This window comes from Mixophyes fleayi, chromosome 1 (assembly GCF_038048845.1).
Source record: "Mixophyes fleayi isolate aMixFle1 chromosome 1, aMixFle1.hap1, whole genome shotgun sequence".
Classification (NCBI taxonomy): Eukaryota; Metazoa; Chordata; class Amphibia; order Anura; family Limnodynastidae; genus Mixophyes; species Mixophyes fleayi.
The window spans coordinates 308,519,191-308,532,963 of record NC_134402.1 but is presented as its reverse complement, the minus strand read 5'-3'; the positions used below and the strand labels follow the sequence as shown (position 1 = coordinate 308,532,963).

At 40.8% G+C, this 13,773-nt stretch overlaps 1 protein-coding gene across 2 annotated transcripts; it reads right to left on the bottom strand.

The window, feature by feature from the left end:
• Window positions 1-278: 278 nt before the first annotated feature.
• On the bottom strand, window positions 279-13,571 carry NRL (neural retina leucine zipper). 2 transcript variants are annotated; one of them, XM_075211445.1, is made up of 3 exons: window positions 13,426-13,571; window positions 5,411-5,842; window positions 279-1,188 (listed from the first exon to the last, which is right to left on the bottom strand). In XM_075211445.1, exons 2-3 carry the CDS (start codon window positions 5,840-5,842, stop codon window positions 811-813), a joined length of 810 nt encoding a protein of 269 aa, XP_075067546.1. In that variant the 5' UTR covers window positions 13,426-13,571; the 3' UTR covers window positions 279-810. The 2 variants fall into 2 exon arrangements, with proteins under 2 accessions (XP_075067546.1, XP_075067547.1); XM_075211446.1 differs by having other exon boundaries at window positions 13,467-13,571.
• Window positions 13,572-13,773: the final 202 nt, after the last annotated feature.

Genomic DNA, 13,773 nt, shown 5'->3' with positions numbered 1-13,773 from the left:
ACTGGTAGATCACAGCAATAAATCAGTTAAACGTGATTCTGCTGTAAAAACTCTGCATATTTTATTTTTCTAGGTTTAAATAGATATTTTTTTTTCGTTATAATTTTTTTCGAATACAAAATAATAATAATTATATTGGAGAGAAAAAAAAAACAATGCTTAAAACTTCACAACACACAGCCAAGTCTGCCTAGTAGCACACTAGCTTTGCCCCTTAAGTGCAGGGAGAGGAGCCTGCAAAGTGTTGCATTATATTTAAACACAATCACACACATAAAAAAAATTCAATAATTTAATGTTTCCCTCAAATAAAACCAGAAATGTCTACAGCTCCCGTAGATGGGGAGAATGGTAGATAAAGAGGAGAGAGCCCCGGAGGACAGGCTCAGCCAGTCCTGGATAATTGGATTTCACTCAATTGTCATTGCGGGTTAGGTAGAGGTCTCATAACTTATTTTATGTAGAAAACAATGAATAGAATTCTTATGTAAAATTGTAGATTGTTGTTGGTGAACCTCTCCATAAAGCCTCTTATTCTGCCAGAGTGAGAACTTAAAGCATTAGTTGGGAATGACTACAATAAACCAAGGTCAGTCCTCTGCTGGTGGTTTCATGGAGTATTAAAGGGCACCTAATATATGAGCTTACATATTTTTTGTACTGAAATGCGATGGGAAGTGAAGGAACATTTGTTGGGGCCTTTATGTTACACACAAAGGACTTTTTATAAAGAGTGTCTTATTTTTAGTCAGGTCTGTCTCCCGTAATGGTAATGACTTTGGATTTTAGGTTCAGTTTTTCATTTGAGTATCACAGGAAGAGCTCAGCTCCAGGCCCCGTGTCTCCCCCGGCAGCCAGAACATCTGCCCCAGCCCCCCCTCCTGTTGCATTCAGCAGTTTCTCATATCGGGCTCTCCAACCATCCCTCTCTCGGGTCACCCGCGCCACCTCTTGCTGGAGTTGTTGAAGCTGGCGAGAGAGCTGACACTTCTCGGTTTCCAGGACATGACGCTGCTGCACCCGCTTGTACCGGCAGGACTGGGCATAGCCTCTGTTCTTCAACGTGCGTCTGCGTTGCTTTAGCCGCAAAGCTTCCTCTTTACTGAAACCGCGGAGCTGGCGATTTAACTCCCGCACAGACATCCCTACCAATTGTTCGTCAGAGAAACGTTCAGACAAAGGTGACAGCTGTAGAATGAGAGTAGAATGTTACAAAAACTATTTAACTGTTGATATAAAGCAGCAAGTATGTGATAAATATCTCTTTCCATTAACACATGAACGTTAATATCTCTAATCTAAGAAGCGTGAAAGCTATCTTCTTTACAAAAAGGGTAAATTGTACTGTGAATACCTTGCAGATTGTAGAAATAGAAAGTCATTTCATCACGGGAATAGCTTTCTGTATATCCTTATTTTATGCAGCACAATAAATCTTTGTTTTGTTACCATATATATTACATTGTTATTTTAAAAAGTCATAAATCACTCTGATTACCTGTTAAAACATGGCACTGTTTATTTTCCTTGTGATTTTCCCCCAACTGCTATTAATGATTTACAGTTTGCTGAGTAGCAACCACAGTCACATGACATATAAGTAGTTAGCAGAGAGGTTTTGGAACACCCCACTTCTCAATATACATCTTCCTCTGCAATCAGTGACCACTGAGGAGTGTCCTAACTGACTAGCTCTGACTCAAAGATCATGAACAGACGTCAGGGCTGAAACCAAATACATGCAGCTGAAAGATACTTTCTTGCTTTCTCTTTCGTGGTAGGATATGTGTTAAAAAAATGACAAGAGAGTCCCTGAAGACGAAAGCACTTAAGCAGCAGGCCTGTGTGCTTATCATTAACTTTACACTTACCTGAATGGGTTAATATACCTCAGGGCCAGACCGACCAATAAGAAGGGTTTTGGGAGGGCTGGGGCACCTTATATATATCACCAGGAAAGTGGGAGTGTACAGTTATCGACACGAGATCCCACCCACCCGCCCTAAAATGAAGGTTTGGTAGGTTGTATATGTGTTTTAACCATGCTCTTTTTTCTGCGTCACAGAGGAGGAAGGCCACTGCGGACAGCGGCTGATGAATACGGCGCTATCACTGATTGGCCTCAGGCACTGCCCCTTGCGATGTAAAGTAACTCTGGATCTTTTTTGTGGGAGGGATCCTTGATGGTTGATAAGCAAGAAGGGCGGTAATCACCTGCCGCCAGATTTAGCGCCGGCCAAGCAGTAAGGGTTTAGACCCGGTTTGTTAAGTGGATGTTAAGTCCCAGTTGGCCGGTACCACACTTGGTTCTTAGTATCAGTCATTTGTTGTCCCGCAGTGCACTTTCTCCGCCACCAATTTACAGAGCATTAATAAACCAACCTAATTTTTGCCAACTTACTCAAGTCTCTGTGTCGTTATTTTAGTTGTTAAGTTATGTACAGTAATTTAAGGTTTAAGAAAGGTATGATTATATGCATCCAGGTTGGGCTGCTTAACAGTGGCTATTATTCATTGCAATGCTCTTAACATACCAGGTGTGGTGGAGTAAAAGGATTTTTTTTCAGACAGGCAGTGTTTTCTTGCCTACCCACATGCTGTCAGCCGGAGGAAGGGAAGTGCTGTCATGTGTGCGCAAGATGTCAAGTAATTCAGACAGCCTAAATGCCAGAACCCAAGTATGTAACTCTACTTAGCAAATACAAGAAGAGGAACAAAATAAAGCTACATGGCCCAGATGTTTTGTTAGAACACATATGATTTCACTGCGGAGAGTATAATACTGTATAGTGTATAATATCAGGCTATACGTAGTACACAATGCCGAAGGTTTGTGTTGTGCAAAAGACGTGTAAGTTAATAAAAGGGGGCATGGTGAGCAGTTCAGGTGTATATGTGCTGATTTTTTCTGTCTAGTGCAAGTTGACAAAGCAAGTGTCTGATTGGCTGGTATGGTTTAGTCATACCTCTCAACATGTCTGTCCCTAATAGCGGAACAGGGGTCATGGTCACATCGTAATGGGGGAAGAGGGTGTACACAATGCACCTGGGGCATGACCTCGTCCACATAGGGCTGCGCTAGGCTGCACACTAAATACCTATCTTTCCCCAATATTCCCACCCGCAGGACAAACATGTCCCCGGGCAGGACAGACCCCTAAAATTGGGACTGTCCACGGAAATCGGGACAGTTGGGAGGAATGGTTTAGTTTAAAATTTGCATCTAAATGCAAAGTGAGTAAATGAGCACTAGAGCAATGATCTAACATATAGATAAGTAGCTGTACCAATCAGAATCACTACATCACTTCTAAGCATTATGTATTCATATAACAAAGAAATGTACATCACAGAATACTTGTTTTTACAAGTAGTTACATTCTCACTGTTATCCGATAACTATTCTACACTAGATTAGACATCATTCTCAGAATATTTGTATTTACTTATTAATATTACATATCATCCAATAACCAAACTAACTTGAAAGTTGGAGAATGTGTGTTTTTTATGAATATATATGTAAAAACAGTTTTCCCAGTGCTCCAGCCTTGCTGTAATACAGAACATGCAACTTCCTGTCGATCCTTGAGGTCACCCCAGCTATCTGGCAGACATATTCAGCTGGTTAACACTTTTAACCAGCCAAATAAGCTGGATCCTACTGCACAGAATCCGAGGAGCCCTGTGAAAACTTTGCCCAGGACTCTGCGAAGGAGAAGCCCAGTTAAATTTTAAGTTTGGAAGACATTGCAGAAGTGAATCCATATTACATCTGGGCAGCACAGTGGCCTAGTGGTTAGCACTTCTGCCTCACAGCACTGGGGTCATGAGCTCGATTCCCGACCATGGCCTTATCTGTGTGGAGTTTGTATGTTCTCCCTGTGTTTGTGTGGGTTTTCTCCGGGTGCTCCGGTTTCCTCCCACACTCCAAAGACATACTAGTAGGTTAATTGGCTGCTATCAAAATTTATCCTAGTCTCTCCCTTTGTCTGTCTGTCTCCCTCTCTGTCAGTGTCTGTCTATCCTAGGGAATTTAGACTGTAAGCTCCAATGGGGCAGGGACTGATGTGAATGAGTTCTCTGTACAGCACTGCGTAATTAGTGGCGCTATATAAATAAATGATGATGATGATGATCTATACAATTAATGGAAAGATAAACATGAATATGGCTATGATTTTTTTTCTTTCAAACATAAAATTGGGACACAATTGTGCCATGAAGTTTTCTCCATTCAGTATAAAAAGTCTGTGTGTGACAAATAATGCAAAAACATAGGTTCTTATGTTCAGCCTTTGGTAAAACAGCCTCTCTGACACTTTTGACTGGTGTTGGGGCTTTTTTTTTGTTGCTTCTATATGGGGGTTATTGTCAGTGACTCCACTGGCATCAAGTATGGGGGGGCCATTTATCTAGAATAAAGTATGATGCATGATGGTGTTCACAAAAGTAACGGTCTTAAAAAAATGATTTCTCAATTACATTTTTTCAGTAGGGACCTTTTTTTTAAAAAATGACTACTGTTCCACTTCCTCAAAATAAAGATTATTTTCTTGGGGGGGCGGGAGGGGGGGGGGGCAGTAGATAATATGCAATTTATATACTATACCTATAACATAAATAGGAAGTATATAGATAAAGGCTTTTAAAAGAAGACTACTAAGAGGTAAGAGAAGCAGTGCCCATTAGTCATGTCAATGCTTTTCACACATGCAGCCAATCTGGGTGAGTAAAGCTAATGTTTTTTAGATAGGCAGCAGGTTGTTAAGCGGACAAGAAGGATGAGAAATCAGGTGGATGTGAATAAGGTAGTATAATGCATGTCAGAAAGACTTACTTTTATTTTGTTTTTTTTATATTCAGGTTTCTCTGTTCAGTGTGAACAATAGTACATAATACAAAAAGAACTGTATATATTTATTTATATTTTATTTTACAGTCCCCACCAAAGTTGTACTGTTATAAATGTTTACATCATTTTGCAGTCTGGTAATTCTCTCCTTATTGTTATGTCTCTACTCTTGTTCATCTCCACTCTTTATCTTCATCTCTGTCTTTCCCTCTTCTCAATCTCTTAATATTAACAGATTAAGTGATCAGTGACATGTCCGGCTTTATGGATATAACCGTACTGACAAATCCTGTCACACGCAGTGTCACACACGTATGTTCTCACATGCTATATAATCACAATTGTGTTGTCAACAATAAGAACTTTTTATAATATCCATCTAATCTTCAGAATTATAGTGACACATTACAGACAATAGACACAACACACATATAAGTTATTGTGTTGTTGATCATCAAAGTTTAGGCCACAACATACGTTGCTCAGTGCTATTATAAAGGTGCACACAACTGTAACACAACTTAACCCATAATTTTTTTGTTTAGTTTTCTTTACCTGGTGCTGCTGTGAGTTCATATCTTCGGGACTCAGCAAGTAACCAGCAGAGTGAGTGTTGTGGGGGTGCTGCCCCCCAGTCCTGTACCCCCCCTCCATCCCTTGCAGAGAAGGTGCTCCACCACCCATCAACACTTCTACAGCATCTTCTGGGGTTAGTGGTAGTCCTTCCCCACCCATCTGCTGCTGTAGTGCTGCCATCCAGTAAAGCTCTTCTAGACTGGGACGAGGTGGTCCTGCTGGCTCAGGGGTGTCACTGAATGTTGGTGATGGTGGTACACTGCTACATGGAGTCGAGCCCAGAGATGGTGGAGGGGCCAGACGGGTAGCCCTTGGTTCGGGCGGCTCTCTCTTAACCTCAAACTTCATCAGGTCAAAGTCATTGAGGTATTCAAGAGCTAAGGGGGTGCTGGGAAGATCTGAGAGCGCCATCTGTGGATAAAAGAGGCATCAGATTTAGTGAGAGTGCAACAATTGGCAAGACATATGCTAACTTTAATGGCACAAAAAATAGGCATGTACCAATTTTACTAATGTTATGTAGAGAATCTGTAAAATGGGAAGTGGGCATTTCAGAAAAAATTATTTAACAAAGACTAAACTGCATTGGCCTCCTACGTATAGTCTAGGCTACCATGTTGTGGGGCTGGCCTGATATTCATGAGAATGCAGCCTGTCAACTCATTACTAACTAGTATTTCAGAAATATTTCAGGACTCACAAATTATGGTTTTATGCTGCCTCAGTGATATCACTGGGTGCTAAAAAATATATAAGGTTCAGATCCCAATGAGGGTGTGTTTAGGAGATAGGTCCACCTATACAATGTAAATAAATTAAGGTACTGTTCATTAATATAGACCATTTGGGGGAGAAAGTACATAGATTACGGAAAGGTAAACTATGCATACACATTATACAGATTTCTAATTTGCCTATTTTAGAGCAATTTGGCCCCTAATGTAGTGTGGGCCCAAAGTGAACAGCAATCCAAATTAAGTATTGATCTGGATTGATAAGCAATGCTCTCAAATTCAGTCATCCAATAGCCCTGTCAGTCTATGTGGCAATTAGGTTACTGCATTAATTGGAGACGTGGTCTCACGGCCTGACAGACCCGATGAATCCAATTTGGTCATAGATATGTGTGGCCAGTTTGGACACAGAACCAATCACTCTGCACTTAGGACAAGCAACCTGATTTGCTCAACTGTGAACATAATTGTCAACAGCCCCTTTCTTTGGTGATAAGAGAGAGTCTTTATCACCACTTATCATAGCAATAAAAAATGACTCATTGTCGCAGTATGTCAAAAACATATTCCCAGGACAGCTGTTTTCACTAGGAATAGACCTGTTCATATTTAATAAATGTGCCTCAAAGTGCTGGCATTACTTTAAACTAGAAGTTTTTAAACATGTCAAGACAAAGGCCATTGTAAAGTAAAATGATACAGCTGTAATACTCAAGGTGGGAATATGTTTCAGATATACCCACAGAGGCACATAGCTCATTCTATGAGATCACTAACATTCTGAGTTATCTAACTGTGGAGCGGATTGATACACAGGCAGTGGCACACGCAGGGGGGTTTCTGAGTCTCTAGAAACCCCCTGCGCTAACTAAGTGGCCACTGTCCTTTACAGCAGCCGCGGCGCTGTCAAAGAAGCGTCCACGGCGGTGCTGTAGTGTATACAGCACCGCCGCAGACGCTTCTTAGACAGCGCCGCGGCTGCTGTATAGGACAGAGCTGAAGAAACGGAGCAGCTCTCTCTCGGGTTGTTTTTTGGGGTTTTTTGGGGTCGGGGGGGGGGAACCCCCCCTCCCCCCGACAATCCTCCGTGCGCCCCTGACAGGTGCTTCTGTCAGTAGATCATGAGTTCTGATAAGGGAACTTCTACCTGTATTACTAAGGAAGTAAAACTTCCAACTATCTATCAAGAAAGAGAATTTCAGATAACTTGGACTATATATTAGGCTATATCAGAGCTTTATCTCTAGGTGGCCCTGTGTCTACAATAAATAACGCCATTGGTTGAGGTTTATCTTCAGTACATACACCGGAATGTCTATCCTGGAGAATTTAGTGCTAAATCAAATTTTCGATAAGCCTAAAATACATATTGCCTCATATGAAAGAACTGCCAATACCATTCATAAATATAGTATATATGTAAATAAATACATATATAGGTCCTAAACGATGATAGAGCCTTTGATAAGTTACATTGCTTTTACTATGTAGGTAAGCACAAGCTATTGTTCTCTGTTATCAGACATTATAGACTGAAAGCTGCATACTGTCTGCTGTGCACAGGAAACAAACCTTCCCCGGGATCAAATCTTTATCTCCAATATCTCCAGTTCTTGTAGGGTCCTGAAACTTTCACATAGAATTGTGAGTTGTGCAGTGTGCATATAGGAGCTTTCCATGGTAGTAGTATTGATTCTGCAGTACACCTTCCTATCCTCTGTCTGGTATATTGTATGTTATATATATATATAGGGTGACCCTGATCTCCTGGGAGAGTGTGTTTAATACTCTCTTCTGGTGCAAATTTCTTGATACCTCACAGATAAAGAGGAAGTCGGGCCAGCTGAGAGCACAGCGTATGCTGAAGCCTAACTTGGCTTTTGAGTTGAGCTATCAACTTTAGGGTACACTATATTAGCTCCTCCCTCTTATTTAAACAGGGTCATGGCGGAACCCCATATATTTTTCTTATTGGATAGTGCTTATGTTATATGCAAATAAAAGCCATTAAGTGCAGTGACAGGTTCTCTTTAAGAATAATTCAACTGTTGCTATGTAAGTGGAAATGGGATAATTGAATTACTGAACTTTTGCTGTCTCTCTTTATGAAATGTGAAATGTAATCGGTAATAGGGGTAAAATGAGCTTGCAGTGTATTTATTGTTTCAAGTCGGTGACTTTGGGCATAGAATGGGCTCTCGCATAACTATGGCAGCATAATTTCAGGTGTGCCCCTGCCCTGAGACTGCAGCATAGTGTAGGGAACATTTAAAGAAAAAAGTGATAGGGCATGTGCCAGGCAATATAGGTGCTCATGTAGAATTGAACGGGAAAAGACACACACATGGCAACTCGCATTAGCGTGAATATGTATGCACCAGGTAGCAAGTGTGTATAGTTATGCCCCACTATAGTGTAGACAAAGTGCAGAGAAAGCAAGGAGATTGTTTGACAGTGTTCGTAACAAATGTGACTTTTGCATTACCCATCTTGTACATGATATAATATTGTCATGATCTGTCATTTACAAAATAAAGAATAGTGTTTGGACAGTTTTATTAATAAATGTGATACCATATAATAAATAGAGATGCTCTGGCTCGGTTCCCCGAGAACCGAACTTAGCAGATCCGAGTACTGAGCCGAGCCGGCACGGTACTTTCGCGCGCCCTCAGAATTGAAAACGAGGCAAAATGTCATTGTTACGTCGTCGGATCTCAGCTCTCATTATTTTTGGATTCTATAAGTACCGCCCTCCACGGCGATCGAGCGCCATTTCACAGAGGGACACAGAAGGGCTAGCACAGTTCTTGGTAGTCTGTAGAGCAGTTGGGCAATGTCAGAGGTAGAATAGAAAGAGAAGGGGTAGCAGTGTTCTTCAAAGTCTACAGTGACATTTAGGAGAGCTCCATTGCTCCGTTGATAATTGTCATTGCTGAAATACAAATACTAGGGCTGGCAGGCTTGGTGTAAATCTGCAGTCACATTGTACTGTGTTATATAGGTAACACACAAAGAGAAGAGCTCCATTTCTCCAGTGCTAATTGTCATTGCTGAAATACAAATACTAGGGCTGCAGGGCCCTCTTAACAACATTTGGGACCCCCGGGCAAAGCAGTGCACCGGGGCCCCTATATATATTTAAAAAAAAAAAAAGATTATATATATATGGGCCCTGCAGCCCAGGGGGCCCGTCAGAGGCAGCGAGAGAAAAAAGTTCCTGAAAAAAAGAAGAAGAAAAAACTACTTCTTCTTTTTTTCAGGAACTTTTTTTTTTAGCTGCCTCTGACGGGCCCCCTGGGCTGCAGGGCCCCCGGGCACCTGCCCATCGTGCCCTATGGAAGAGACGGCCCTGTAGGGCTGGGAGGCTTGGTCTTCTGAATTTGCAGTCAAATTGTACAGTGTTATATAGGTAACACACAAAGAGGAGAGCTCCATTGCTAATTGTCATAGCTGAAATACAAGTACTAGGGCTGGGAGGCTTGGTCTTCTGAATTTGCAGGCAAATTGTACGGTGTTATATAGGTTACACACAAAGAGGAGAGCTCTATTGCTCCATTGCTAATTGTCATAGCTGAAATACAAGTACTAGGGCTGGGAGGCTTGGTCTTCTGAATTTGCAGTCAAATTGTATGGTGTTATATAGGTAACACACAAAGAGGAGAGCTCTATTGCTCCATTGCTAATTGTCATAGCTGAAATACAAGTACTAGGGCTGGGAGGCTTGGTCTTCTGAATTTGCAGTCAAATTGTATGGTGTTATATAGGTAACACACAAAGAGGAGAGCTCCATTGCTCCATTGCTAATTGCACCACTTTTCTTTACGGACACTGCTGTGTGGCAATGTGTCCTAGATGTGGTAGGAATTGCCGTGTGTTTGTGTCATTGCTCTGTCGCTTAGCATCCAGCCAGGTCGCTGCAGTCTTTGTTTGAAAGTGTATGAAAATAATATTGTGACCTGTGAGGTGGTCAAAATTGACTGCAAATGACTTGAAATTAGTGTTATTGAGGTTAATAATAATGTAGGGGGGAAAAAGCAAAAATATGTGATTTTAGCAAAAAAAAAATAGGGATTTAAGAAACAAATCGGGATCCAAAACCAAAACCAATACACGCAAGGGTGGTTTTGCCTAAACCAAAGCACAAAGTTAATCCAGATCCAAATCCAAAACCAAAGCCAGAACACGGGGGTCAGTGAACATCTCTAATAATAAATGCAATTACCATATAAAGTATACTTAAATACAAACATCTGTTGGTGCAGTCCAAATGGAATAATAATTAATAGACCTCCACGTCTTCATATAATTTAGCAGCCATAATAATGAATTGCATATTGATCCCTCAGTGGAGGGGTCAAATCGCAATCAGCCAATCAGAAGTGGCTTGCTAAAGTATCTCAGCCCACTAGCACCCACAAGAGATATGCCTCCTGACAGGGGTATATGTGTATGTATCTAGGTGTACCTCAGTCTCGATTATGTGAACATGTCCTCACTGTACTTGAGCTATACTCACCCGCCCTTTCCTCTCCAGGTATAAGGAGTCATAAAATCGCCATACAGATGTAGGTGTATGCATTTTTGGTGATGCACAGAATGGAAATGTATATTTTATTCAATAACATCCAACACTATACAAACCCCAGAAAATGAGCAAATTCTGAATAATTTTCTGAGTAAATATTGCTGTTTTGCCATTCAATAAAATGTAGGACAGCAAAGTGCACACTGTATCAAATTGTTTTCATTTTACTATTGCTATTATATAGGTATCTAGTAAATTTAGGACCTTTATAAAAACATCTGTGTACATATAGTGCCAGCATTCTCCCCAGTGTCTGAGGTTATCCACTGATCACACCAGGATATGTATTTCAAGACCTCACTTGTCCCATAACGTGCAGTTAATTCCGTCTCTGAGCTCTGTCTTATCCCCGGATTTAGTGTTCAGAGTTGAATGATACTGTCTGACAGTTCCCGTACTTATCCCATACTGTCACCAAAGAATATTGTACTGTTGCTTTGCGTTGAACACAGGGTGGTTATAAAGTAAGGGGATAGAAAAATAAACAGGACATATATCGTTATAACCATAAATAAATGAACATTGCCAAAAGTATCTAGGAAAAGATAGGAAAAACATGAAATTTATGTTAAGTGTAATAGTATATGTTGGTGACAAAAAAGACGGTCAATAAGCCAAAAGTGAACTTCTCTGTAAGTATCTGATAAGAGGAAGGCTGCACACCTCACCCCAAGAGTTTAGATCATTTGATGGTAGAGAATCTGTAACAGAGCGGAGGGGGCAGGGTAAAGAAGAGCCTCACATCAGAGGCGAAAGTCCACCCCATTGCTGTACTGAATTTTGCAGACAGCTAATCTTAGTGAACTAGTAGAAAAACATATTTACCAAGCAAAATTTTCAATGAACTTTATTATGTTTTTATCTCTTTTATTGTGAATATGAAGTAAACACTTTTCCAATTGTTCTACTTTTATCCCAGTTCTAATTTGAACATTCCCATAAAATGACAGCATAAATGTAAAGAGATAAGAACACCTCAGAAGACCAGTGTATTGCTGGTATTTTCTTTTAATTTATCACTCGCCTATTCAAACAAGTATACACATTGTATACACAAAGTCCCAGATTAACCCAAGTACTGCTATTATCTTAAAAACAGAGATCTCAGGGGCAGTTGTACTTGTGACTCACCTTAGCTACAAGCAAACAGGGCTGGTGCTTTACAGCAATTTCCAGGGACACTTTTCTTTTGCACAGGTGAATCTTAGCACTTCATGCACATTGCAATCTAAGGGGCAGATTCAATTGGCCGCGATGTTCCTACGGTGAGGTGTTTCTGCGCAAAATACCTGCATTTATGGTACAAAAATCTTGGACCAAGGGAGCAAAAATGAGCTAAAATTTTAACTATAAAAATCCTGCAGAGACACCTGTCGAGAGGCACCTACAGAATCTCAAGGCTAATTGAATCTGCCCCTAAAGGGGAGATTCAATTACCATCCAAGTGCCACAGTAAGCATCGCTCCGTCATGTGATGCTTTGGTAAAGATATTCGCTCTTTTTTTTCTCACACCTCTATGAGGTGCGAGCAAAAAAGCGCAATGTTTTCATTAACGTAATTGACAGTAATGTGCACATAACCATACCCACGCGGTTCCATAGGATCCTTATGTGCACAACAACTCTTTTTGTGACTTGTTCACTGAACATTTATAGAATGTAATTTTGTATTTTCTATGCTCATTTGTAAAAAAAAAAGATGTGAACTTGTGAAGACCAGAAACAGATAATAAAAACATGTATTTTCTAAACAAAGTATGTCTTTCATTGAAAATAATGAATCAGTCCCTCTGTATGTGTTCCAATAACACCCAAACTGACAGAAGCTGAGCTTAGAATGTAGGGGCTCCAACACTCTATCAGACTGGTAAAAAGACTATAATATTGTTACTAAACTCTCAAATACACAATTACCGGAAGAGAAACAGAGGTGTCACTAGAAATGGACTAATACTCTCTCTGCCATGCAGCGCTGCCACCGCTGTTACCTTTACTATATCTCATAGCTTGGTTTAGCCTTGTTGCACTGGCAGTTCTGTACATGCACAGAAACCTGTAAAGTACATCATAGCTTAACTATATATAACAAACGAATATACATATTCCAACCCAGATCTCATTTCAAAGTGCATATAGATAATATTCAGGTCAATCTGTGTAATGCGACTATATATACCTATAGTCATATATTTTTCTTATCATGCACAGAACAGAAACGAAAGGATGAAACTATAAGTAGAATACTATAGATAGAAGCATCAGCAACCAATACTTGACATGCAAATGCAAACAATATCAAGGCAAGAAATCCTAGTATGTACAGGGATCGTTTAAGACACTGATGAATAAGGTAGATTATAAGAGGAGGGAGATTTTATGGTTGAGCTTTATTATTGTAACTTGTGAAAATTGATTTGCTTATCAGTTTAAAGTTTAAGATTGCTGTATATAGCAAAGCAGATCCCATTATCACAGCAGAATACCCTTATTTCAGGCATTAAAACATTCTCATGTATAGTGTTAAATGACAGCAGGTAAGTGTGAGACAAAGATTGAGGCAAGTTAGACAGGCCGCACCTGTGCCACACGAAAGGGTAAGAGTAAGTGAAGCACAGAATGTGACAAAGTCCAGAGCATACATAGTGCAGAAGACAGACAGGAGTCTAACTTACTCTGAGTGTGTAACACTGTGGTCAGCTCCTCCTGTCCTCACCTTTCTCACAGATCCCCATGCAAGTCCCGGGCAAAGCCTGCTCTGCCCCTGCGTGTCAATCTCCCTGCCCTTGTGCCTCCCAGCTGCCCCTGTCTGCTGCTTGTGCCCTAGGTGCAGGGGTTAAATAGCGGGCTTGTGAGCTCACACTTATCTCATTATGGACTCTCCAATAGCTGCAGCAGAGGGATAGATGGGGAGGGAGAGGGCAGAGGGCACTGGAGAGGGAGGGGGTGCTGGAAAATTATTCACAGAGTGTTGAATCTGTCAGAGCCAGGGCTCAATCTCTCCATTAAGGTAGTTACAGAAG

Bases quoted from the DNA above. Each gene is read 5' to 3' on its own strand.
- NRL (XM_075211445.1), bottom strand. From the start codon at position 5,842: ATGGCGCTCTCAGATCTTCCCAGCACCCCCTTAGCTCTTGAATACCTC. The intron at 1,189-5,410 runs GTAAAGAAAACT...CTCATTCTACAG, and splicing joins TGAACTCACAGCAGCACCAG to CTGTCACCTTTGTCTGAACG.